The sequence below is a fragment of the Diospyros lotus genome, chromosome 5 (assembly GCF_014633365.1).
Source record: "Diospyros lotus cultivar Yz01 chromosome 5, ASM1463336v1, whole genome shotgun sequence".
Classification (NCBI taxonomy): domain Eukaryota; kingdom Viridiplantae; phylum Streptophyta; class Magnoliopsida; order Ericales; family Ebenaceae; genus Diospyros; species Diospyros lotus.
Window position 1 is genome coordinate 12,033,494 of NC_068342.1, and position 27,630 is coordinate 12,061,123.

Sequence of the window (27,630 nt, forward strand, 5' to 3'; positions counted from 1 at the left end):
TTCATTTTTTGATTTCGATTTTGTAAAAGTTTCTCAAAATGCTTGATTTGTGTACTTCATTTATTTTGTCTTGGTTAGTGGTTGAATACATAAAAAGAAAAGTATAAGAGGTTCTAGGTGCTCCTTATAAAAACTGTTTGTATTCGGTTACTATTAATCCATAAAAAAACAGAGGTTACAGCTACACCTGTTAAAAGTTGAGGTTATAGTTGTTCATACAAAAAGTTATAGTAGATTGTTGAAATCCTTGATAAGAAGCCAAGGGAGTGGAATAGGCTGCTTTAGCCGACCCATATAAATTTTGTGTGTGTTGTATTACTTATTTCTACCTTTCATTTTAGCTAGTTAAACTTTTATTTCCAGCATTCAAAATTTGCAGTCACAATTATATAATTTGATCTTGTAAACTCATTATCTTTTAAGACATATTTGCATCATATTTTCTTTAAGCAACAAGGGTTGAGATTTTTAATAAACTTTCTTATATCTATTTTTCAAAGGTTCAAAAAGGCCAAACAGTTTATTTGCACAAAGAGTTTTTAAATCTGAAAAGTTTTGACACACCCAATTCACCCCATCTTGGGTATATATTTTCTTACAAAGGTGAAGGTCTTAGCGAGCGACCTCAACCTTTTTGGGATGTTATTATTACTCCACCTATTCCTAAGGCCCATTCTTAGGAAACGTTGCCTATGCTCTCTCCTTTCCATTTGTTCAATTTGACATATTCTACTCAAGTTCCTTTCGAGGATGTCTCGAGCTCCTTGATGCCCTATGTCCTTGATTCACGTCGTCATTCTAGTTCTGGACATTCTCGTGATGTTGCAGTAACTATGGCTGACCCTTCTAGTCCATTTTGTGAGCGTCCCCACGAGACTCGAGCAAAATGCAATATGCCTTATTCACCTTTGCATAAAGATTGTTGAGTACTTGCTTCAGAAAAGATCGTCTGCTTATCTTTCCTCCATTGCTGCCAGTGCAGTCTTGTCCCATTCGTTAATTTAGAGGATGGTTAACAGTAGAGAGGTGATCATTTTCAGGTGTATCCTTGCGTAAAAGGAACTGATTCTGTGAAGGACTCTGTGATAGGTGCTCATCTCATATATTCTACCATTGTTGCTCGAGATAAGCAGAACTTGTTTCAGTATAATTTTCCTAATTATCTTGATAGCCTAGAGCATAACATCATACATGTAAATTCCTTCATTCTTCTTTCTTTGTTATTTCTTTACTCTTATTTTATTTTTCTCTCTTTGTATATGGGGCTCAACGTATGGTGGTTGCAAGTGCTCGATGTCGAGTTCACCACCAATTTATGGAGGAGTGAATGAATTATTGGCTTAAGGAACGGGAGAGATGAAATGAGTGATCTCAATGTTTGGATCAATTTGTTCGTGACGCCAAGAGGGAGAATGAGTCTCTTCGTTAGACATGCCGAAAGCTTTGCAAGCAAATAACTCAAAATAAGGTTGTATATGTTGATCGAGTTAGCACCCTTTAGCGTGAGGTTAAAGGGCTCAGTCAAGCTTACTCCAATCTTTAGTTGGAGACCAATCAATGTTTGGCTTTGGGTCGAGCGCGAAAGGAGGAACTTTAGAGGGAACTCAAGATTTCTCAACAACAATAAGCACAAGACCATGGTCAAATTAGAGCTGAAGTAGTTAGGGAATATCGTCTTTCCATTGATTGCTTTGAGAGGAAAGAGTAATGCGTTGATTGTTTTTTCAAGTTTGACCTTTATTTTTCATGTTCTTTCCTTGAGTTGAAGAGGCTGAGCTAGTCTTTTGAAGATTTAGTCTTCTCTTTAAAGGCTACTAAGGATGCAGATTCTTTGGATTGGAAAAAATAAGAGTCGAATGCTAAGAGTCCAAACACCTATCTCGGCTCGTCTTTATTGGATAACTTGGAAAATATGTTGGGTCCTTAAGAGCCATATGAAGGCAATCCAGGAGCTCCTAAGCAGATCAGTGGCCTCTCGGGTTTGGTTGTTGATATGACTAATGATCCAGCTCCTTCTGCAGCCTTGGCTTTTTCCCCTATTTCGGTCGTAGATCTCTCAATTGATGTGATTGATCCTCGAGCCAACTTTGTTTTTAATTTTTGGTGTTGCATTTTGTTGTACGAGCACTTATCTTTTTGTGTAACGATTTTTTCGTTTAAAAAAAATTATCATATTGTTATGATTTTGTTATTTTGTGATGTTGATATCTTTTTGCTTTTGTTGTGATGTTAATGTTGTGTTTACATTTAGGAAGATTCCTTTATTGCTCCCTAATACTTTGGGTGAATTGGTTTTGTTAAATAACTTTATTGATGTCTTATTTGTGCTCATAATTGTGTTATTCATATTTGTGAGTCCGTAATAAGTTCTTAGCTCAAGGAAGCAAGTAACTTGGAATTTTGTACCTTTTATCCTCTTGTGTGCCACAAGGATTTGTGGGCATCTCAATGGGTTTTGATCATTCGCATGTGTTTGGGGCAATTCCTTTGTTTGTCGTTGTAACCAGCCCAAAACATCTTAACAAGTCCTCTTAACTTTTCATTTGTGTGTGCGCCATACAGGTCCAAGGTTTGTCAATGTAAGGATTCGTTCGCATCTTAATGGGTCTTGTTCATTTGTGTGTGTTTGTGAGTCGGTCGTCCATTGACGTAAGTCTCTCCCAAACATCTTATCGAGCTTTCTTTAATTTTTCATCTGCGTGTGCTCCATGTGGGTCCAAAGTTCGTTAACACGAGGATTCGTGGGCATCTTAACGGGTCTTGGTCATCTGCGTGTATCTGGGATGAGTCTTTGGTCTGTTAACACAAGTGATCTTTAAACATCTTAACGGGCTTCTTTAATTTTTCATTCGTGTGTGCGTCATATAGGTCCAAGGTTTGTTAACATGAGGATTTGTGGGCATCTTAATAGGTCTTGATCATCCTTGTGTGTTTAGGATGAGTCTTTCATTTGTCGATGCAAGTGGCCCCAAACATCTTAACGAGCCTTCTTATTGTGACAATCATTTTGCTATGGTAAACTTGATCAAGGTTTGGCCTTAGAAAATACCTTTTTTTACGTCTGGTTTATTTAGATGCTTCATGTTGTGGGTGTTGTAATTAGTCTATTTTGTTCATTATGTAATTTTGAGTTACTATAATGGATCTTTCAACTTATTTATATTTGGACGAGGCTTAGATTTTTTTATCTTTATATTGACTTGTCAATCATCATTATTCTTGCTAAACAAATTGCACGCAAAAAAGAGTATAAACAAGACCATATTTTTACTTGGTTTGGCAAATGTTGCCTACATCCACGATTGTGCTTAGGGATGATTTTATTACTTTTTCAAATAAGCTATGATGACATGTCGCTAAAAACTTTCTTACATAATAGAAGGAAAATAAAATTGTAATTATCTATATTCCATATTTTGTAAATGTTACCTCTCTGTAGCATTTGTAGAGTGCATTTATTTAGTCTAATCATTGTCTTGTATGATCCTTCCCAATTAGCTAGTAGCTTTTTTATTTCTCAAACCATATTTGTTATTACAACATTTCGTAATACAATACCTTCTTTAGCTAATGGTTTGACTTTTATCCTTGCATTGTAATAATTGGCTATTCTTCATGGATAAGCGACCATTCTGAGGGTTGCTCTTAATTTTTATTTTTTTTTGGTTTATTAGATATAGGTTTTTCTTTCAAGAATAATTCTCTTGTTCATTGAATTCACCACCAGTGGAGATTCTTCCCCAATTTCTATACAGATCAATGCTTTTGTTCCGCAAACCAAGTTGAATAATGTTTCATTTGTAGAGACTCTACTTGTGGTTCGATGTGCCCATTAGATCGATGGTAGTTCATCTTCCCAGGAACTTTTGGCTTTATCTAGGCACTTTTCAATTCGTGTAAAATAGTTCTATTACCGATTTCTGCATATCCATTAGTTAGGGGATATGTCACTGAAGCTATCTTTAACTGTATGCCCAAGTTTTTGCAAAATGTCTTGAAAGCTTTGCAATCAAGCTATTTATCGTGGTCTATATTGATAATTTTATATATGCCAAATCGACATATGACATCTTTCCACATCGTTGATTCTACATTTTTCTTTGTAATTAAGGGTAATGCCTTTGCTTCTACCCATTTAATGAAATAAATAGTAGCAATTAGGAGAAATTTTATTTGGCCCGTCGCTTATGGAAAGGGCTTAAGATGTCTAATCCCCATTTTGTAAAGGGTGTGGGTTTGAAGATATTCTATATAGCTGTAATTGGGGCAGAATGAATAAGTGCATGTCATTAACACTTATCACACTTTTTGACTTTCTCCAGAGTTGTAATGTAAGCAAAAAGAAAAACGCCCAAAGTTCATTAGCTGTTAATGCTCTAGATCCTACATGTTGTCCACAAATACCTTCGTCTATTTTATATTAGAGTGTACACAGCTTATTACGGACCTAAGCATTTTAATAAAATTGTTGTGAAGGCTTTCTTGTATAACATCTCATCAATTAAGGTAAATCTAGGTGTCCATATTTTCATTTGTCTTGCAACTATTGAATTAGTGGGAAGTTCACCTGTTCTTAGGATTTTTTTATCAGAATTCTCCAATCATTAGCAATTTTTGGGGCAAGTACCCGTTGTTCTTTAATACTAGGCTTCTAAAGAGTTTCAACATGTATTTTTCTTTCACCGGTTTCTTTTGTCGATGTTAATATTGACAAGGCGTCAGCATGATCGTTCAGTGTTTTATTGACCTACATTAATTGAAAATCTTTGAAGAGTTGTCCTAGATTTATGTGTTTTTGCAACTATTACACCATTACTAGATCCTTAGCTTCATGTTATTCTTTAAGTTGTTGTACTCGTAGTTGTGAATCACTATGTCCTTTCAATTTTCTAGCTTTCATTTTTGTGTTAAGAGATATCCTTCGTCTATTTTTTTTTAGAGTGTACTCAGCTTATTAAGGACCTAAGCATTTTAATAAAATTGTTGTGAAGGCTCTCTTGTATAACGTCTCATCAATTAAGATAAATCTGGTTGTCCATATTTTGATTTGTCTTGCAACTAATGGATTAGCAAGAAGTTCACCTGTTCTCAAGATTTTTTATCAAAATTCTCCAATCATTAGCAATTTTTGGGGCAAGTACTCTTGTTCTTTAATACTAGGCTTCTAAAGAGTTTCAACATGTATTTTTCTTTCACTAGTTTCTTTTGTCAATGTTAATATTTACAAAGCGTCAACATAACTGTTTAGTGTTTTATTGACCTGTATTAATTGAAAATCTTTGAAGAGTTGTGCCAGATTTATGAGTTTTTGCAACTATTACATTATTTCTAGATCCTTAGCTTCATATTATTATTGAAATTGTTGTAGGAGTAGTTGTGAATCACCATGTCCTTTGAATTTTCTAGCTTTCATTTTTTGTGTTAAAAGATATCAAGACTACACTTGTGTTCACTTTTTTGTGAACTTGAAGCCCCCGTTTACAAATAACTTCCATTCAAGAAGATAATCTTTTAAGTATTTTTAAACTTGTGTGCATTCTACTATGAAATTTGTTATTAAATCTTGCCATTTGATAGCTTGTTGAAAAATTACCCAAGATGAGGGTGAATTTGGTGTTTTGACTATTTTTAAAAATACTAAAAGTATCATGGAATATTATAATGCAATAAAGTTATTTGAAGAAAGATATTTTCTTAACCTATAAACAGAATCCAGTAATGGATGGAATAACCATGAATGTGAATGTAACATACAAGATCTTTCATAAAAGTGATTTGAGAAAATTTAAGGCATTTGATAAGGTTATATATAAAAATATTAATTTGAAGATGTATGCATTTAAGAAAGAATATAAGAGACATTTTTTAAAAGATATAAAATAGTTTGAAACATGAGAAATGATGATGCACTTAGAAAATCTGAAATAAGTTTTTATATTTAAAATCGATGTTTGAATTTTTTTTATGAAATTTATTCAAAACTTGTTGTGCCATGGAAAATTAGGGATTTTTTATAGAAATAAAAATTCTTTTTTGAAAGAAATGCTGGCCGCAAAGGCCAAGCCTTGCGACAAGCAAGAGCTGGCCGCGAGGGCCAGCCTTGTGGCAACCTGCTACGAGCTAGCTCACGACAAGGCCAGCCTTGGGACCAGCAGGTGCTAGCCGCGAGGGCTAGCCTTGCGACAATGTTAGCCTCGAGCTGGCTCGTGACAAGGCCAACCTTGCGGCCAGCATCGGCTAGCCGCAAGGGGCCAGCCACACGACAAGCCTAGCCACGAGTGGCCTCACAGTGGCTTTGTGGTAATCAACCCCCTCATCCTTCTTTTGATAAATTTGACCCACTCATCAATCGCCACATATCAGCACTAGCCACCATTGAGAATTGTGCCCTATAAATACCCAGCTACAAAACACTAAGGGGGATCTAGAATTTCAGAAAAATGTAGACATTTTGAATGCATCTTTACTGTTATAGTGAATAGACATCGGGATTCGAGACTAACTTTGGCATCGAAAGGTCTTCACAAGGGAAGATTCCCGCGAGCCTTCTAACCCATTTTCTGAGCATCAATAGGGTCTAATCCTTGTGACAAACATAACGACAATTGTAAAAGCTTGCAGCAAAACTAGCGGCAAAAGCAAAACCTTGCAACGAGACCTCATGGTGAAGACAAAAGCTTGCGGCGAGACCTAACAGCGAAAGCAAAACCTTGCGGCGAGAGCTAGTAGCGAAGTCTCGTGGCGAAAGAGCTAGTGGCGAAGCCTTGTGGTAAGAGCTAATGGTGAAGCCTTATAGGAAAAACCTTGTAGCGAGAGCTAGTGGCGAAGTCTTGTGGCAGAACCTTATGGTGAAAGAGCTAGTGGCGAAATCCTTGCGGCGAGCATCCTAGGGGCAAACTCGCTTGAGGCAACTTCTCTTACGAAAACCTAACTTCACCTGACCCCGAGCTCAAGTGGAACCTACATCACAAATTTTAATTGTTGTATTTTGGCAACAACAATTTGGCACCATCTGTGGGAAAACGTAACAAAAAACCAATCTTAACGCAAGATGTTGAGAAGGACAAGATTAGACAGTTGGGCGAACCCGCTTGACCCCGCCTGAAGCAGCGCCCGTACTAGGATGGGAGCCGCAAAAAGTCCCCATCAGGAGCACTCTACAATACCAGAATTTTCAATAGATCACCCTAACAACGATGTGCGTTCTGGAAACTTTCCTGTGCTCGAATGCAACCATACCACCGGACTGGGGGCCATGGAGCATTCAGAACAAGGAGAAGCACATGTAGCTGAATTGTGGAGATATGCGATAAGGCGAGAGAAGCAAGCCCCACATGTAGCGCCCGTTAGTCAGGGATAACACTCTTTTAGGCAGTCTTTAATTCCAAATAGAAACCCCATGGGGACTTCAATAATAGCTCCACCCACAGTCTTACTCTCAGATTATAAACTATTGCAGAAGAATTTTGAAGAGATGAAACAACAAAATGATGAACTCAGGATGAACAATGAAGAGAATATGAGAAGACTATAGGGAGTGACTGCTTTGTTACGTGAACTAATGCCAAACATTGACATTCCCCACACGAGACAAATCTATACGAGGGGAGAACATTGGAGTTCCCAAAACAACCCTCCAAGGGCACCTTGGCAGAGGATAAGAATCAGAACTCCAAGGCTGAATAGTCAAGTCCCGAAAGTAACATACTCGAGAAGGAAATATGGTAGGAGGGCAAGAAAGGCTCCCACGTATAAAGTTTAGATATTTTGAATGCATCTTTACTGTTTTTGTGAATAAACATTGGGATTCAAGATTGACTTTGGCATTGGAAGGTCTTCGTATGGGAAGATTCCCGCAAGCCTTCTAACCCATTTTTTGAGCATCAATAGGGTCGAATCTTTACGGTGAACCTAACAACGAAGGTAAAAGTTCGGGGCGAACCTAGCGGTGAATGTAAAATCTCGCTACGAACCTAGTGGCGAAGATAAAAGCTTGTGGTGAGACCAAAAGGCGAGGACAAAAGCTTGTTGCGAGACCTGGCGACGAAGGCAAAACCTTGCGGCGAGAGCTAGTAGCAAAGCCTTGTGGCAAAACTTTATGGCGGGAGCTAGTGGCGAAGCTTTGTGGTGAAAGAGCTAATGGCAAAACCTTATGGCGAAAGAGTTAGTGGTGAAGCCTTGTGGCAGAACCTTGTGGCGAAATAGCTAGTGGCGAAATCTTTGCAGCGAGCATACTAGCGACAAACTCCCTTGAGACAACTTCTCTTATGGCAACCTAACTTTACCCGACCCCAAGCTCGAGTGAACTGATATGTGATTTATGAACAATTAATTTGGGCAAGTGTACCCTAATCAAATATGCATATAGTGATGAAAAGAGTGTCGATCCCACGAGAACTAGAACACAATACTAAAACAATTTTAATTAGCCTAAATTGAACTAATTAATCAGATAAATAAAAAGAAAAACTAAATGAAAAATTAAATTCTTTATGAGAAAATTAATTATTGAATGCATTAGGGTTTAGATTTTATTTAATTTGGGTTATGTAATTATTTATTCAATTCTGATTCAAAACCAAAAATACCCTTGTAGTATTTTATAATTATTTGCATGTGATGGTGGATTTCCCTCAATTAATTAATAAGCTTTCTCAAGTATTATTAATCCTTTATTAATTCAATTTCACTGTCAGATTTCTAAGTAGATATCAACAAAATAAATAAGTATGAAGTTCTTTGGAAACCTCTAATCTCGGAAGGGGATTTAACTCACTAAGCTTCCTTGATTCCCACACACGAGCTAATCATCTTTCGATCACATACTCAAGCATGTGATTTATATTGCCTATTGATCTAATTTATAACAATCATTTACTTAGTCATGCATAAATTATTAAATAATTAAAATGTGGCTAGTCTTTTAAAGTATTAAACGCAACAATATAAATTCTTGACGCAAATAATAATTGAGTTTTGAATCAAAATAAACAAATAATCACATAATTCTAAAATTAAAATCCATCCAAACCCTAACTAAAATAACTTAGCTATATATTATTTAAATAAAAATAAAACAAAAATTAGAAAATGGAAAGGGACTTCCTGCCCAAATCTATAACAGATCTCGATAAGATGAATGTGCGCTCTTCAATTCCCCCTCGTGTCTCTGGGCTCCTCCAAACTCTTTTTTCCTTCCAATCCCCTCCACTGTGTGCCGTGCAGGGCATCCTTTATTCCTTCGTCTTGGTGGGCCTGCAAAACTTTCATTCCATTGAAACCCTCTTTAATATATATATGTGTGTGTGTGTGTGTGGCGTGGAGTGCGATTTTGTTCACCCCCTTTAACGGGGGTGAACATAGCCCCCAACACTTTGGGGTTAAAAGTAACAGAGAGACAACCCCAAGTACAAATCAAAGTACTGTCTCTCTGTTACTTTTAACCCCCAAAGTATTGTGGTTATGTTCACCCCCGTTAAAGGGGGTGAACAAAATCGCACTCTATGGCGTGGGCCGCCCTAGCCTGACCCAAGTGTCCTCAATTTGAACTTTCATTCCAAGCTTTATAATATAATAAATATATACCTCATGTCTCGAGTTCAATTTCCTTTTTATCTTTATAATATAATATAATATAAAATAATATTAAATTATAAATTAATTTATAATATATATTTTTTTCTTTTTGCGTTCAAATCTTCGAATTCAATTCTTTTCTTGGATTTCTATAAAAAGAAATTAAAATAATATAAAATTCATATAAACACACATTTTATGTAAGAAAAATAGTACAAAATTAAGATAAAAATATGTAAACAATTAAGCTCTATCATGGACTCTACATCATAAATTTTAATTGTTTTATTTTGGCAATAACAAAATTGAAACAAAGATGATTTATGAAAATTGAATGTAAGATATACATATGATTTTGATATAAAAATAAAGAATTACATTTAGAATAAGGTGATTATAAAATAATTATGAAAATGTGAAATATATGATTTTGCATATGATTCTAATAGCAAAACATTTTAATGATAGTTAGAATAACAATGTATTAAGCTATATTTATGATTGACAAACATATGCATAGCAGATAAAGAAAAATACTATTAGAATGAAAGTAACAATAGGACAGAAACAGGAACACAACAATTTTAGAGTGGTTCAGCTAACTGCGTAGCCTACTATGTCAGCTACTCACGAAGGATTAGAAACATCCACTAAGGATAATAATTTTTACAAATTCAACTATAATCTCCACTTTTGATAGACTAAGTAAGAACTCCCACTTTTACAAATTAAGTAGTAACCTCCACTTTTAACAGAATAAGTAGGAATTCTTACATAAGACTTTTTCATAAGAGGCTCAGACACAACCAGTACATTGCTTTTTAAAGGTGCAAGCATAACCTTTTATAACTTCACACAAAATGTGTGTAAAGATTTATCAAGAAAAAAGTATAAGATGTATAATGATATTATTTTTCTTTTGGACAAAATAGAGTTTGAAAAAATGAATGAATAAAACACTCAAGTCTCTTATCCAAACTACTTTAGAAATATATACAATTAATCTCACCAGATAAATGCTTAAGAGTGATATAAGATAAACTAGAAATATCACTCACTCAAGCATAGACAAATGGCTTGAAAATAATTAAGCTTGTCGTTATTGGATTTGCACTATGTCTTTTGAGCAGAAGCACCCACGGTTATGTCAACAATATAGGCTTTTTTGGTGGCTCGACAACAACTTGATAGATCACATACTTTGGCCTTTTATAGAAGCTTCATGGTCGGATTTAGCATTGAGACCTGCACAACTTATAACTTCTTTGAATTGACCATTGACGATCAACTTTTTTTTAAATCATATGCTTAATATATAAATTAACGTTAAGCACATTTGTATAAATATATTTTAACATTCTTTTATAATATAACACAGTTAAAGGTATACGAATGAACAATTAAAGCTCTAATGATAAAAAACGTCATCTTTTAGCTTTTTGAGTAACAACTATAAATTTTGAAATCAGGTGCTAATTACTTGACTAACTCTTAGACTCACTCGACTAATGAAAAGTACACTCGATTGAACAATTCATGTAATCGATTATAGATAAGCCCCACTCAAGTAAGACCAAGTTGTTACTCGACTAACTCACAAGCGAGAGATACTTTGCATTAAGCATTTGACTTACCAAGTTAAGCTTACTCAATTTATATAAGCATATACTCGAGTATAGATAACTGATACCTAATTAAAGTTAAGCACAAAGACTTAGTCAGATTTCATCAAATCTTTACTCGATTCAAATAAATAGATAATCGATTATGAAAATAAATTAGTCGATTGAGAGAAATATATACTCGACTAAGGAGATACTTGGATCTTTTAATAGTAGAAAAATATCTCAATTGATTTTGAAAACACAAAGAGTTTGCAGAACTTACTCAAGTAGGAAATCTTAGTAGTCGATTGAAAATAAATTATGGTAAAGCATATAATTGAACGTTTTGACAAAAAAAAAGAAAAAAAGATACTGGATTATATAAATACCATACTCGATTGAGCTTAAAGAAAACATAGCTTTGCAAAATATCCTCAAGTAGGTTTTTGAGACACTTGATTGAGAACTTGAATATTTTGAAAATTATACTGAATAGTATTTGATTGACAAATCTACTTTTGATTGAAGGTGATGAAAAATGTTTAAAAAAATATTTGAATACTTTGCTTTAAAAAATTCAAAAAATACATATACTTATTTTAACAAAAGTGTTTTTGTACTTAGTAGAATTTTCTCAAATATTTTACATCAAGCTCTATTTATGTAAAACTATAATTTTCAATTTTGAAGTTATTACGGCTATTTCTCGCTCTGCTTTGCGCGGGCCGGACCCAACATGATGATACGACCCGAACGTTCGGGACCCAACAAATTAGACTGAGCTCGTTAAAACAAGCTCTGATAGTGCTAAAGCTCGGGGTCAAAGATCGGGGCCAAACGAGCTCCCTGTAGCACCTATAACTATTTGACACATTCTAACAACCCCTCGCTACACTCTGGGCAAGTTCCCAACAATCTTCATAACCCGTCGCCTTAGCTCATTAGCTCGCATCACAGAAGAAGCGCGTATTGTGGCATACCGGACAGCCAGGGGACGCCCTAATTAGACCCCTTAGGCCCATTCCCACGACCTATTTTGTCGGCCCACGCCAGTCCCATCCTGACCTTCTGGCAACAACATCATTACAGCCGCAACCGGATTTCGAGATGCCCCTCTCAGATCCCGTCCGCATTAATGGGAGATCCCATCTGCATTAATCGGAGATCCCATACTCATTAATGAGGGTCTCATCGGCACCTCACCATGGTAGACATCCCCACCGACTACTCCATCCCATCGCCTTTACACGTACGGAGCAAGCAAGAAAGCTTTCGGGCTGATATATATATCAACCAGCCCTCTTAAGGGCCAGATGTCTGTACTCAAAAAACGACTAACAGAAGAACACCTAATATTTTTTGCTTACTCGCTCACTAACTTGAGCTTCAGAGTATCTTGCAGGACAGGCCGTCCGCTCGACAAAACCAACCGGATACTTCACTATCTATCTCTCAGATCTACCATACAAGTGCGGCCTAACTAATCTCCGTTGACCAATTACGAACGTCGACAGAAGTATATAAGAGTGTATGAGCTTGAAGTTCTATAATTTAAAAAAAATATATATTTATAGACTTCATAATTCTTTATCAATTGAAACCAAAAGCTATACTTAGCTGTTTTGAAAAATTATATGAGTATGAGATTTTTCAATTTACATATATAAAAGGAATTTTACAAATTGTTTCGAAAATCATTAATAAAATAAAGTTATTAAAAATATATTTTTGAATATTATTTTTTCTTAAATCAAAATAGAAATTTAAAGTGCCATACAATTCAAAATATACTCGTATTGATTAAACATACAACAAAATAAATAAATACAAAAATGCCACATTAAAAGTCACTTTAAAGTGTCCAAATAATATATTTTTAAAATTTTCTCTAATTTTGTGTTGGTATTTTAATGCTTTATTCTTTAATTATATTTGAAAAAAAGTTAGTATTATATAATTATTTATTTAATTTATAATTTTAAAAATATTTTTAAAACAATTATTTACAAAAAAATAATATTTGGACACTTTAAATTGACATTTAACACAACACTTATGTATTTATATATTTTATTATGTGTTTAATCAGTACAAATATTAGATACATTAATAACACATTATACTCGATTGAGCTTAAAGAAAACATAACTTTGCAAAATATCCTCAAGTAGGTTTTTGAGACACTTGATTGAGAACTTGAATATTTTGAAAATTATACTGAATAGTATTTGATTGACAAATCTACTTTTGATTGAAGGTGATGACAAATGTTTAAAAAAATATTTGAATACTTTGCTTTAAAAAATTCAAAAAATACATATAGTTATTTTAACAAAAGTGTTTTTGTACTTAGTAGAATTTTCTCAAATATTTTACATCAAGCTCTATTTATGTAAAACTATAGTTTTCAATTTTGAAGTTATTACGGCTATTTCTCGCTTTGCTTTGCGCGGGCCGGACCCAACATGATGATACGGCCCGAACGTTCGGGACCCAACAAATTAGACTGAGCTCGTTAAAGCAAGCTCAGATAGTGCTAAAGCTCGGGGTCAAAGATTGGGGCCAAGCGAGCTCCCTGTAGCACCTATAACTATTTGACACATTCTAACAACCCCTCGCTACACTCTGGGCAAGTTCCCAACAATCTTCATAACCCGTCGCCTTAGCTCATTAGCTCGCATCACAGAAGAAGCGCGTATTGCGGCATACCGGACAGCCAGGGGACGCCCTAATTAGACCCCTTAGGCCCATTCTCACGACCTATTTTGTCAGCCCACGCCAGTCCCATCCTGGCTTTCTGGCAACAACATCATTACAGTCGCAACCGGATTTCGAGATGCCCCTCTCGGATCTCGTCCGCATTAATGGGAGATCCCATCTGCATTAATCGGAGATCGCATACTCATTAATGAGGGTCTCATCGGCACCTCACCATGGTAGACATCCCCACCGGCTACTCCATCCCATCGCCTTTACACGTACGGAGCAAGCAAGAAAGCTTTCGGGTTGATATATATATCAACCAACCCTCTTAAGGGCCAGATGTATGTACTCAAAAAACGACTAACAGAAGAACACCTAATATTTTTTGCTTACTCGCTCACTAACTTGAGCTTTGGAGTATCTTGCAGGACAGGCCGTCCGCTCGACAAAACCAACTGGATACTTCACTATCTATCTCTCAGATCTACCATACAAGTGCGGCCTAACTAATCTCTGTTGACCAATTACGAACGTCGACAGAAGTATATAAGAGTGTATGAGCTTGAAGTTCTATAATTTAAAAAAAAATATATTTATAGACTTCATAATTCTTTATCAATTGAAACCAAAAGCTATACTTAGCTGTTTTGAAAAATTATACGAGTATGAGATTTTTCAATTTACATATATAAAAGGAATTTTACAAATTGTTTTGAAAATCATTAATAAACTAAAGTTATTAAAAATATATTTTTGAATATTATTTTTTCTTAAATCAAAATAGAAATTTAAAGTGCCATACAATTCAAAATATACTCTATTGATTAAACATACAACAAAAGAAATAAATACAAAAATACCACATTAAAAGTCACTTTAAAGTGTCCAAATAATATATTTTTAAAATTTTCTCTAATTTTGTTTGGTATTTTAATGCTTTATTCTTTAATTATATTTGAAAAAAAGTTAGTATTATATAATTATTTATTTAATTTATAAGTTTGAAAATATTTTTAAAACAATTATTTACAAAAAAATAATATTTAGACACTTTAAATTGACATTTAACACAACACTTATGTATTTATATATTTTATTATATGTTTAATCAATACAAATATTAGATACATTAATAACACATTATATTATTCTTGAAAAAAAGTTAAATTGACTTGAAAATACATCATTTAAGGGTATAAACGAAATATCGAAAAGTTTTAGTATTTACATAAAAAATGTCAAAATATAAAAGTTAAATTGGTTTAAAATTTTATAATAAAGTGGTAAATTAAAATAATAAAAATTTAAATAAAAATACAAATAAAAGAGAAAAAATATGTGTTGAGCTTATAAAATTTTCTTAAAAACAACAAAAGCACAAGAGACAATTTGCCCGTAAAATTGCAATTGACAGTGACATGCACGGCACGCGCGCCTACCTCTGGATAGGATCGGGCCGGGCGGCTCTCTCCCGCATCCGATTCACTGTTTCCGGTTTTGCGTGTCGTTACACTGGGAAAACCCCAACTGCGCAGAAACCTCAAACCCCCCAAGTTGAAAACCCTCGCACTAGAGGCAAAGGAGGGAGAAAATTTCAGAGAGAGACGGAGAGAGGGGCACAATGTCGTCGGGCTTCTCCGCCCCCACCAATCCATCTCCATCTTCATCTTCAACTCTCTTTTCTGCATTTTCGTCTTCCTCTTCTACAAGCGCTTCCGCCTCCTCTTCGCCCTTTTCCTTCCCCCTTGCTTCCTCTTCATCTTCGATGACATCCGCGTTCTCACTTGCTCCCTCATCCTCAGCCGCGCCCTCCATGGGATTTGGAGCGTCGACTTCCTCGGCGTCTCCCGCCCCGGCGTTTTCGTTCGGAACCGGTGCCGCCTTGGTCCCCTCCTCCGTCGCTTCCACGCCGCTGTTCGGCGGGTCGTCGTCGGCTGCTTTTGGGACTTCGAATCTGTTCGGAGAGGCTTCTTCGAGCTCGGCGTCGTTCGCTGCTTCGAGCTTGGTCGGATCTGCTCCTTCCAGTGCTGTCCCGAAAAACCTTTTTGGGTCTTCCTCTTTCGGTTCGGTTCCAAGCACTACTACAACCTTGTTTGGGTCTTCTACTTCTTCTTCAAGTTCAGCTTTTACTGGTTCTAATTCTGCTGCGTTTTCATTTTCGTCAAATCTTTTTGGATCTTCCTTCTCAACTTCAGCTTCTACTGCTTCTTTATTTTCTTCAAACTTGGTTGGGGCTTCATCATCGGGCTCGGTGTCTGCTATTTCCACTTCGGCCTTTTCTTCTCCGCTATTTGGGTCTTCCCCTTCGTCCTCTGCTGCCACTGCTACTCCTAATTTGTTTGTGTCTTCTGCGGCTACATCTACTTCTTCCCCTTTCTCGTCCTTGTCCAAACCTGCATTTTCATTCCCAAGCGCGTCAGCGTTTTCAAAGGAAATTGCGACTTCAGCATCCACTAGCACTGCTTCTTCAACGCCTTCTACTGGTTCATCTTCAACAGCGTCATCCAGTTTCTCGGTTGGGACTTCGGTGTCTTTTGGTTCTCAATCTGCCTTTGGGTTTGGAAATACCGTTTCTTCTACTGCCAGTGCGGCGTCCATAGGCACAGCCACATCTACAAGCTTGCCCGCTTGGAAGCCACCGTCATTAGGTTTCGGAACTACTTCTCCATTGTTTTCTACGGTGACGACAACCACCAGTGGGTCTACTCTGGCAGCTACGATGAGTTCATTTTCTGCTGCATCTAGTGCTTCGTCTGCTCCAGTGCCAGCTTTTCCCACTTTTGGTGCGAGTTCTTCATCATCAGCTGCAGCGTCGACAGCTGCTACCACGGCCGTTTCTTCAGCCCCCTCTACTCCTTCCTTCCCAAGTTTTAGTATCACCGGCGCAGCTGTTTCCTCAAGCAGTACCAGTTCACTACCAAGTTTCTCGCTGCCTACCAAAACACCAACCCCTGGCTCATCAGTTCAATCGCAAACAACCTCTGCTGCCGCCCTGTTTGGTGAGTTCATCGCATTCTCCCTGTTAGCGTATTTTGATTAGTTACTTTGAATTGTGATCGTCATTTAGCATAGGGTGGTTTGATTAGATACCTGGGTGTTTCGTCTATAGCAACAGCAAGCCACTCTGGCAATTCTTATTTTCAATTTCCTGTTGTTGTTCTTCTATTATTAGCTAAATTGGTTTTCAGCCGAGCATGAATAGTAGTTAATCCATGTTGATTAGGATTGAATGAGCTTGTAAGGATGTTGGGAAGAATAGAAATAATAATTTTGGGTGGTCTGCTGAAGTCATGTGACCTGTGACAAATCATATACTGGATTCTTGTTTGTCAAGGGGAGAGATGTATTCATTACATAGTTACAGTAATCAGATAGTCACAAAAATATAATACTTCGTAGAGGTTTGATGTTTGTCTTTTATGCATTTTAGATTCCCATTTGCCTCAGGTGACTCTTGTTCTATCATGTTTCTCTGAAGTAGTATTGATGTTAACTGTTAAGAGGGAGAGGTTGATGGAGATACAGAGCTCAAGGGTTGGTGTTAGCAATGATGCAATGATTTTGACCTGCAGCCTAGAATTTGTCTCGTTGAGCAGTAGGTGGTGGTTCCATGGTATGGGATGAATGAGCTGCGAGTAGAAACAAAGAGTTCCATCTGACCTAGTGTGTATTGGCAAGTTTAAGTTTGATAGGTTTTGGTATTTGCTTTCTTCCTATATGGGTGGTACTGATTGATTGCCGGTCTCCTTATCTGTTAATGAGTCATCTTCAAGAAATGGATTTGATGACATTGCAAGCAAAGAAATGCATTTCAGCAGAGTAATGCATTGAGAGAAACAAAAATGGAAAAAATAGCTAAGTCAGATGTACAGAGAGCTAATCCTTGGGTTTGCAAAAAAATATTGTTGGGATTTTCATTTTTAATTACTCTTTGAAACTATTGTAAGCAACTTGTCCCAATTTCCAAACTGGAAAATCAAGGTTGTGGAGAGAAATGAAATGAATACATTTTGATCTAATGAGAGAGGAATGGCAAAATCTGCTTGAAGCCCTAGAGATAAAATGCTTGTTTGTCCTCCATGAACACCAAAGCTCTCCTCTAATCCTTGTCTTTATGTTACTAAAATCTCCCCTATCCAATCTCAACCTCCTTGAGAAATTTGTCAATGCTTGCCTTTCAGCAATTGCTGTGGCAGACACTTTCTCTGGCCCATCTGCCAGAATCCAATTCACTTGTCTGACGAGATCACTCATTAGGACGACACTTTTTTGTAACACCATCATAAAAGCTATTTGGGTATGTGTTACATCACATGGTGTATTGCTTTGTATCTTTTTCTTAGAAGGGACGCAGGTTTCATGCTTGATGACTACGGTTCTTCTTGGAATTCCAAGGTTTTTTTTTGTTGGACTAGAGATTTTGGTTTGAGATAGGGGCTATTTATTGGGAAATGGTTTTTGCTCTGAATAATTGTTGGTTGGAGAAGAGATTTTTGTTTGAGATGAGTTTTTGATTGGAAAATGATGGGGCCCCTATTCGTCACACCTACCAACGTTGTAAATTGAAAAGTTGCGCAGGGGAAGCTAAGGGAAAAAAACACAGCTGCAGAAGAGTCACATTTGGTTGAGGGAGAATAACCAACTCATGCGACTGCAACAAATTAGGGAATCCATATAAAAGGTAGGGAAAAGGCAGAGAGATGGAGCTGGAGAATTTGGAAGGAGTTGTGGGAGAGAAGGCCCTCTTTAATGGGCTAATATTTGTTTCTTTTTTGTTTGTTCATAGCTTTGTAATCGGAAATTCTTATCATTTTGATTGTGAGATTCTTTCATTTTTGTGAGAATTTTATCATTTTGGTGTCAGAGCACTGATCCATGGGGGTGATCGTCTCTAAAAGAGTGGGTGAGCTGGAGTGAAGATTGGAAAGTTACAATCAACAGATGGAGGGGCACATGGAGGGCTTGTAGGAGGGATTGGAATTGATGAAAACTGAATTCCAGAATGTGCAAAATATTGAGAAGTCAGAAGAACATGGCAGTGATGATGGACCAGTTCAATCTCTTGATGGCGAAATGGGAAGAGCAAGAAAAAGAGAGGAAGGGAAAGTGCGGTGGGGAATACAAACATCCTGATTCCTCCTTAACAATTGAGTTGTCACCGGATACAAGAGGGAGGAGTGGTGAAGTAGGCAGTGGAGTTGATGGAATCTGGTGACAAGAGACACTCTGTAGGCGCTTGGAAATGTCAATTTTCAAGGTGATGATTTGAATGGATGGGTTTTCATGGCTGAGTGATACTATGTTATAAACCAACTGACAGAGGTTCAGAAATTGGAGTCTGCGACTTGTGATTTGAAGGCGGAGCCCTTTTGTGGTTCCAGTGGGAACAAAGGGAACTACGAGGAAGCTGGGAGGAGCTAAAAGGGTTGTTGAGGAATTGGTTTTGGTCTATGTAAGAAGGCTCTGCAGAGGAGAGATTCCTAGATCTTCGACAATAGGGATCTGTCAATGACTACCGGCTTTGCTTTGAGATGTTAGCATCGTCGATTGAGGATATGCCCGAAGCTATTTTGGAGGGGCATTTCATTAATGGGCTCAAACTGGAGATACGGGTTGAAATCAGAGTGTTAAGGCTCGCTAGTCTGGAGAACATCATGGATATGGCCCAAAGGATTTAGGACAAGAATCAAGTGCTCCAAGGAAGCCGTTTGGGTTATAGCCCAAGTAAGGTGACGACAGCCTCAACCCTGACCCCTAATATGTAGCGAATTCCCTTGTCTCCACCTTTGAATCCTCCCAAAATTACAGTTGTTGGCCAAACTAATCCCTCCCAATTGTTGGCCACCGAAAAATGGAACACCCCACCCTTCAAACGACTGAGTGAAAGTGAGCTGCAAGCAAAGCGTGCGAAGGGATTATGTTTTCACTATGTTGAGAAGTACTCTATTGGGCATAAATGTTAGAATGTTTGCCTTAAGTAAGCCTAGAATTCAATGAAGCAATCAATTTTTCAAGCGACTGGTTTAGTTAGGCGGTATGAGTCCAATGGAAATTCATTTAGTTGGTGGGCTAAAATCGGTAATATGTAAATCTGTTGTATTGTATATATTTATCCGCCCTCTTAGTCTATAAATAAGGGGTAGGGGGTAGTCGTTTGGCATGCATGATTTAAACGAGTGAATTTTGTGTGAAAGGAAAGACTAGAAATCAATAACTCTTTGTAATCTTGGCAACATCAAGAATTGTACTCGTGTGATAGGTTGTGTACTGATTCATTTTAATTCAAAGGAAGGTTGCTCCCAAGGGGTTTGAAGGTTGGATGCATGGTCATTCTAAGGAATGATCTGAATTAGGATAAAGTTTTGTTGTATCTGTGTGGTTTGATTTTTTTTTTTTTGTATTTCCATTACTGTTTTGCTGTTCTTGATTGATCTGTGTCATTTGTGTGTGCGCAAGTGTGTTTCAATTTGGTCTAATTGCTATTCTAGTGCTCTCGAGTTTAATAATAAATGTAAGAACAAGGAGTTACGAGTGATGGTCATATATGAAGAAGAGAGGGAAGAAGAAGAAGAAATGGAGTGAGTCGAGGCACTGGAAAATTCTGACAATTTGGAAGACACGGTCAAGGTGGAGTTATCATTGAATTTAGTAGTGGGGCTAACACCTCCACAAACGATGAAGGTTAAGGGGACAATAGAAGGCCTGGAAGTGGTGGTCTTAATCGATAGTGGAGCTTCCTATAATTTCATAGTAGCAGATCTAGTGTAGAAATTGGGGCTATTATGGACACAAACTTGAGGTTACGACGTGATCATGGGCTTGGGCATGGAGATACAGGGGGCTGGAGCATGTAATAAGGGAGTGACCTTGTCGTTGCAAAATGTGGAGGTAGTCGAGGACTTCCTGCCATTAGAACTAGGAAGCACCGATGTTATTCTTGGGATGAAGTGGTTAGCCACACTTGGGGAGACAAGTGGATTGGGGTTCTTTAATTATGAAGTTTAGAGTGGGGGACACGACTATCACATTGCATGGGGATCCCAGCCTCAACAAAACGTTAGTGACCTTGAAGTTGATGATGAAGTCATTTCGTGAAGGTGGGGAAAGAGTGCTTCTGGAATTAGGAAGTTTGATGGCTGAAGTAATAGAGGCAAGGGTCCCTGACAATCTGTAGGAAGTGTTAGCAGAATTTAAGGTCATCTTTGATGAGTCGTGTGGATTGCCCTCACACCGGAGGCGGGATCATACTATCACGCTACAACCTGGGATTTCTTCGGTGAGTGTGAAACCTTAATGCTATTCCTCACCTCCAAAAAAATGAGATTGAAAAGCTTATTCGAGAGATGTTGGCAGCATGGATAATTAGACTGAGCATTAGCTCATTTTCCAGTCCTGTGTTGCTGGCCAAGAAGAAGGACGGTGGGTAGAGATTTTGCGTGGACTACAGGGCCTTAAACAAGGTAACTATCCCCGATAAATTCCCAATCCCAGTCATTGAAGAACTGTTGGATGAATTAAATGGGGCTGTAGTATTTTCTAAGTTAGATCTGAAATCGGGTTATCATCAGATATGTATCACACTTGATGATATTTTAAAAACTGCTTTTCACTCGCATGAGGGTCATTATGAATTTATGGTGATGCTTTTTGGATTAACAAACACACCTGCCATCTTCTAGTCCTTGATGAATGAGATTTTCAAAGAGTAGTTGAGGTAGTTTGTTCTCGTGTTTTTTGACGACATTTTGATATACAATAGAATGGTGAAGGAACATCATGATCACTTACGTTGTGTGTTGGGGATATTAGCCGAGAACCGGTTGTATGCTAATGCTAAAAAATGTCAGCTTGGACAATTGGAGATTGAATATTTGGGGTACATCATTTCGCAACAGGGGGTGGCCGTTGACAGCTCAAAGATTCAAGCAGTGATGAATTGGCCTAGTCCTCGCTCACTCTGAGAACTCCATGGTTTCTTGGGGCTCACTAAATATTATCGCAGGTTTGTGTAGAATTACGGGAAATTAGCTTGGCTATTGATAGAGCGTGTTTGGAAAAAAAATTTCTATTGGGATGAATCATTGAGCAAGCTTTTCAGCCCTTTAAGGCAGCCATGACATCTCTACCTATACTCACTCTACTTGATTTTTTGAAGGAGCTTGTTTGTGGTGGAGTGGGATGCTTCTAGGCATGGACTCGGGGCTGTATTGATGCAGGATCATAGACTGCTTGCTTTCTTTAGTCATGCCTTTAATCCCAATTGTCGGAATAAGTTGGTCTATGAGAGGGAATTGATAGCTATTGTATTCGCGGTGTAGAAGTGGCAACATTACTTATTGTGGAAGAAATTCATAATCTAGACCAATGTTATAAAAGGCGGCCTAGGCGGGCCGCTTAGGCACTGCCGTGAATATAGGCAAATTAGCATCCTAGGCGCTGGGTCCGATCAATCAGGCCCAATTGACGCCTAGGCGGCGCCTAACTTTCAAAGACTTACAAACTTACCTTGGCCTCGATTTCTTTCTTGGCCTTGATTTGTGTGTTTAGATTTGTGTTCAGTATTTTCCCTTGGCCCCAATTTCTCTCTCTCTCTCATCATCGACGTCGCCATCGCCAATCGTCTCTTCGATTTCTCTCTAGTAGCGGCGAGTTTTTGTACTCGGCTGGGTGGGGGCGACGGCGTTCCGATCGGCGTTGGCGGGGGGCGGTGGTGCGATCGGCGGATGTGAGTTTGAGAGAGAGAGAGAGAGGATTTCATAAAAGAATGAAATTGGGGCCAAGGGAAAAATGGGGGTGTTCGAGTAGGGGGGGAGAGAGAGAGAAAATGCTAAAGTAGTATTCAGAAAAGAATGAAAAAAATAAAAAATGAAATAAAAGTTTCTATAAACCCCGTCCTTCTCTAAGCCATTCTCTACAAGTAACATATTCCTATGTATTCTAAAGCCATTTTTTACAAGTAGCATATTCTTATGTATTCTAAACCATTTTCTATAGTTACCTAGGCATATTTCTTAGGCTTGCTAGGCCCTAGGTTGGCACCCAACTAGCGCCTAATGCGTTTTAGAACACTGATCCAGATTGATCAGAAAAGTTAAGATTTTTGATGGAACGACGACTGGTCAACCTGGAATGTCAGAAGTGGGTGGTGAAATTGATGGGCTACAATTTTGAGATCCAATATCGCCCAGTTTGGAGTATTGTGTTGTTGATGCACTTTCCTGGCTTCTCTCCCATGTCGCACTAATGGCCCTGACCATTCCTCGAGTGGTATAGTTGGATCAACTTGAAAAAGGGGTGGAGGAAAACAATAAATTTCAACAGATTATCAGAGAGCTCCTAACTGACCCGTCAAGTAAGCCGGATTATTCTTGGGTGGATGGACAGTTACTGTTCAGAGGGAAGTTGCTTCTTCCCTCGGGTTCGACATTGATTCCCTTTGTACTGAAGGAAGGTTATGATGGACACATTGGAGGCCACTTACGGGTTTTTGAAGACATACAAACGGATATTTGCCAATGTGTATTGGGAGGGATGAAAAAAGATATCCATTAGTATGTCCGTCACTGCTCTGTGTGCCGACAGAACAAATATGTGGCTCTTTCCCCTGTGGGGGTGCTTCAACTACTTCCGATTCCACATCAAATTTGAGAGGATGTGTTGATGGACTTCATAGAGGGGCTACTGAAATTAGAGGAATGGATTCAATTTTGGTTGTGGTGGATCGTGTTAGCAAGTATGGGCATTTTATTTGGTTGAAGCACTTGTTTTCAACTGCCAGTATAGCAGGCGTCTTTGTCAAGGAAATTGTTTGGTTGCATGGGATCCCCAACTCTATCATCTCGGATGGAGATAAAGTCTTCTTCAACCATTTTTGGAAGGAGCTATTTCGGTTACAAGGCACTTAGCTGAATAGAAGTACAACCTACCACCCACAGTTTGACAGCCAAACAGAAGTCCTTAATAGGACTTTGGAAACATATCTTAGATATTTTGCCTCCTCTACACCTAAAGCGTGGTACAGTTGGCTTCCTTGGGTAAAATATTGGTATAATACTTCCTACCACGTTTCCTCCCACCTAACTCCCTTTTAGATCGTTTATGGGTGCGAACCTCCCCCACTACTGCGATTTGAGAAGGGCATCACAGCCATCTCGGGGTTGGAGTAGCAATTGTTAGAAAGGGATCTGATGCTGGAAGAGTTAAAAAGCCCAATTGTTGCGAGCTCAAACAAAGATGAAACACATGGCTGATAAGAGGAGGAGGGACATCTAGTTTGAGATAGCAGACTTGGTATATCTGAAAATTCGCTCGTATGGACAAACAACCATGGCTTCCAGGCCAAATGAACAGCTATCACCAAGGTTTTATGGACCTTTCGCAGTGGAGAAACAAATTGGGAAGGTGGCGTACAAGCTTTCTCTTCCACTCTTTAGTGCCATCCATCTCGTATTTCACATCTCCCAGCTACGTAAAGCAGAGGGAGCATTGCAGGTGGCTTCCACAATCCTTGATTAGTTAACTTCAGATCTAGAGATGGTGGTAGAACCAGAATTCCTATTGGGGGTAAGACCTGGCAAAGGGAAAAACTTGAGGGGCCTTAATGTTCTAATTTAATGGAAGGGTTGCCACCCTTGGGAGTCGTACCATCAGATATTGCATTAGTTTCCTGAGTTTCACCTTTAGGACAAGGTGAATCTCATGTAGGGTCCCTGTTCGTCACATCTACCAGCGTCGTAAATTGGAAGGTGACGTAGGGTAGTTAAGGAAAAAAACATAGGGCAGAAGACTTACATTCGATTGGGGGAGAATAACCAACTCACGTTATTGCAATAGACTAGGGAATCCATATAAAAGGCAGGGAAAAGGGAGAGATAAGGAGCTGGAGAATTCGGAAGGAGTTGTGGGAGAGAAGGCCCTCTCGGATAGGCCAATCTTTGTTTCTTTTTTGTTTGTTCATAGCTTTGTAATTGGAGATTCCTATTGTTTTGATTGTGCGATTCTATCATTTTTGTGAATTCTATCAGAAAACTTCTTTTAGTGAGTGAAAGGGACATCTGGTGGAAGATGGTGGAACACAGTTTTGTGGAGGGGAACAGGGAAATGAAGAGAAACAAAGAGCAACTTGAAAGGTTTGTGGTGAAAGTGTGCAAATCTTGCCATTGTAATAAAAGCTTTAATAGAGTGGGTGGGGGGTTCAATTTTTGAGTGACCAAAAATGATGATATAAAACGAATTTAGTGTAAAACACCCTTTTGGTGTTTCTTTGTTTGTGAACAAAACTAACCTGAGGTTGAAAAAGATTTGCTCAGGTACTTGTAAATGTTGTACTCAAGAGCTTATAACAAGTAGGGAGGAGACTTAACTAAAATGATGACTGTTTTTCCTGCCATTCTTTGATCTCAAATGGGGTATTTATACATGAGTAAATCTAATCTCTTCCTAAAATATAGGAATACATGATAAATGAAATCAAACAACTTTGAATTTGATTTTTCTAGTGTTCTAAAAGGCGGTCGCCTAGGTGGCGGAGAGGCGCTAGTTCTAAAAGGTTCCTGGTCGACGCAAGTTCCTCCAAATCGGCCCCTTAGGCTCAGGTGGCTCCTAGGTGGTTGATGCGGCCAAGGCGGCGAGGCGTCGCCTTGGCAGCCCAGACGTGGATTAGGCTCGAGACCTTTCATCGACTCCATCAGTGATGATCGTTGCCGCCGCATCGGCCTGGGTCGCCCGACTCCGTTGTTGTCGCTGCCACCACTGGACAAGGACTGGAACAGCCTTCAGACTTACCCGTGGTAACACAATGACAGTCTGGTTGGCATTAGCGGGGGGCAACGATGTGATCGAAGGAGGCAGACGGTTCGATTGGCAATGGTGGGGGACAACGATGTGCTCGGAGGAGGCAGACAGTCTGATTGGCAATGGCGGGGGCAACGATGTGCTCGGAGGAGGCATGTTTGAGAGAGAGAGAGAGAGCACTGTGAAATTTTTGGTTAGGGGGGAAGTGAGAACGCGTTAAAATTTGAGGGGGTGGGGGAATGAAAGAATATATGAAGAAAAAAAAAATATTAAATTTTCTACTAGCGCCTTTTAGAACATTGGATTTTTTTGATAGGATTATTTGTGTGATCTCCTTCTTTCTTGGTGCTTTATCTTCTCATCTCTTATTTCTTTTAACTTTAAAACTTTATCCTCAACAACTTGATCACAAACTGAGTTTTATCCTTTATCTCTTATCTCCTTTTAACTTTAAAATATCCTAACAACCCTACCTCTTAATTTTTGGTCATCTCATGTTCTTAATTTTTCTAGCACTCCCCCTCAATCTGGTAAATAAATATCAATAATTCCCAGCTTGCCAACTAAGAACTCAAATGCTAGTTTGGATAGGTATTTGGTAAGAATGTCAGCTTCCTAATCTTTTGTTGAGACATAGGATAGGTTATACACCATTGAGTCCATCTCATGTTTGATGAAATGTCTGTTAATACGCATATGTTTCATCTGATCATGTTGTATAGGGTTGTGAACGATGTTTATTGTTGATTTGCTATCATTGTACAACTTCATATGATATGTTCTTGGTATATTTAGATCCTTTAGAAGTCTCTCAATCTTGAACTCACACAAGCCTTGAGCATTTGCTTGGTATTCTGTTTCAGCACTGCTTTTGGCCCCAACAGATTGTTTCTTGCTCCTCCATGTCACAAGATTCCCCCATAACCTAGTGCAATAACCAATTGTAGATTTGCTATCTTCCATTGACTCAACCTAATTTGCTTTTCTATACCTTTCTATATCTTGATTTTCACTATTCTTAAACAAAATTCCCTTACCTAGAGTTCCTTTGAGATACTTTAGAACATGGTTGCTTCTAGATGTTGCTTTGTAGGTGTATGCATTAATTGGATAATCACACTAACACTAAAAGCAATATTAAGCCTTGTGAGAGATAGATATATTAGCTTACCAACTAGCTGTTGGTATTGTTCACAGTCTACTGGTGGATCATTCTAAGTGGCCTTTTGGCTCTAATTTCTCTCCAAAAGAGTGTTGGTTGGTTTGCATTTGTTAAATAAGATAAATAAGGAATATTAATGTAATTAATTTTAAATATTTGTATGTATATATATACACTTGTATTGTACACTTTGAGTTGAATACACATTATTTTTTATTCACATAACATGGTATCAGAGCCTCAAACCCTAACCCAACCCTAGACCCAGCCATCGCCATCATTGTCGTCGTCGCTGACTGATGCCTGTCGCCGCTGACTGATGCCCCTACCACTGCCATCTAGATCCGTCCAGATTGTGATTGTCTAGATCCACCCACCTATATCATGCAGTCGCTTAGTTCTGCCGTCATTACTTCTTCACGCCAAGATTCGACTGTGCTTCTAGATCTGACCACTGTTCGCGCCCAAATCCGGCCGTGATTCCAGATTCGACCGCTATCGTTGCTTCTTCGTGCCTAGATCCGATCGTGCTTCCAGATTCGGCGATTCCCAGCTTTGCAATCCCAGATACGCCGTTGTTCCAGTTCTGGTGACTCTTCGCTTTTTGTGCGCTCCCTCCGGTATTTTATCGGGTACAAATTTGCTTCAGATTCGACAACAGATCTGGTTCCAATTTGCTATACCTATCCAATCTACTTCAAATATATTTAGTTCAGATCCAGACTTAGTCAGCCAGAACAACAGGTTGTTTTGTCTGTATCATGTCTTCATCTACATCCACAAGCCTTTCCA

General features: G+C 38.3%; 1 protein-coding gene across 2 annotated transcripts in view; it reads left to right on the plus strand.

Annotated features, from left to right (window-relative positions):
• Positions 1 to 15,383: 15,383 nt before the first annotated feature.
• LOC127801076 (nuclear pore complex protein NUP62) overlaps positions 15,384 to 27,630 on the plus strand; it is a 41,234-nt gene continuing 28,987 nt past the window's right edge. Inside the window, exon 1 of one of the 2 annotated variants that reach the window (XR_008022949.1) lies at positions 15,384 to 16,882. Coding sequence is in view for 1 of the 2 variants with exons in the window: in XM_052335916.1 (XP_052191876.1) it covers positions 15,505 to 16,882 (1,378 nt within the window). In the remaining variant the exon portion in view is untranslated. The remainder of the gene's footprint in view (positions 16,883 to 27,630) is intronic. The other variant, XM_052335916.1, reaches the window with a different exon arrangement.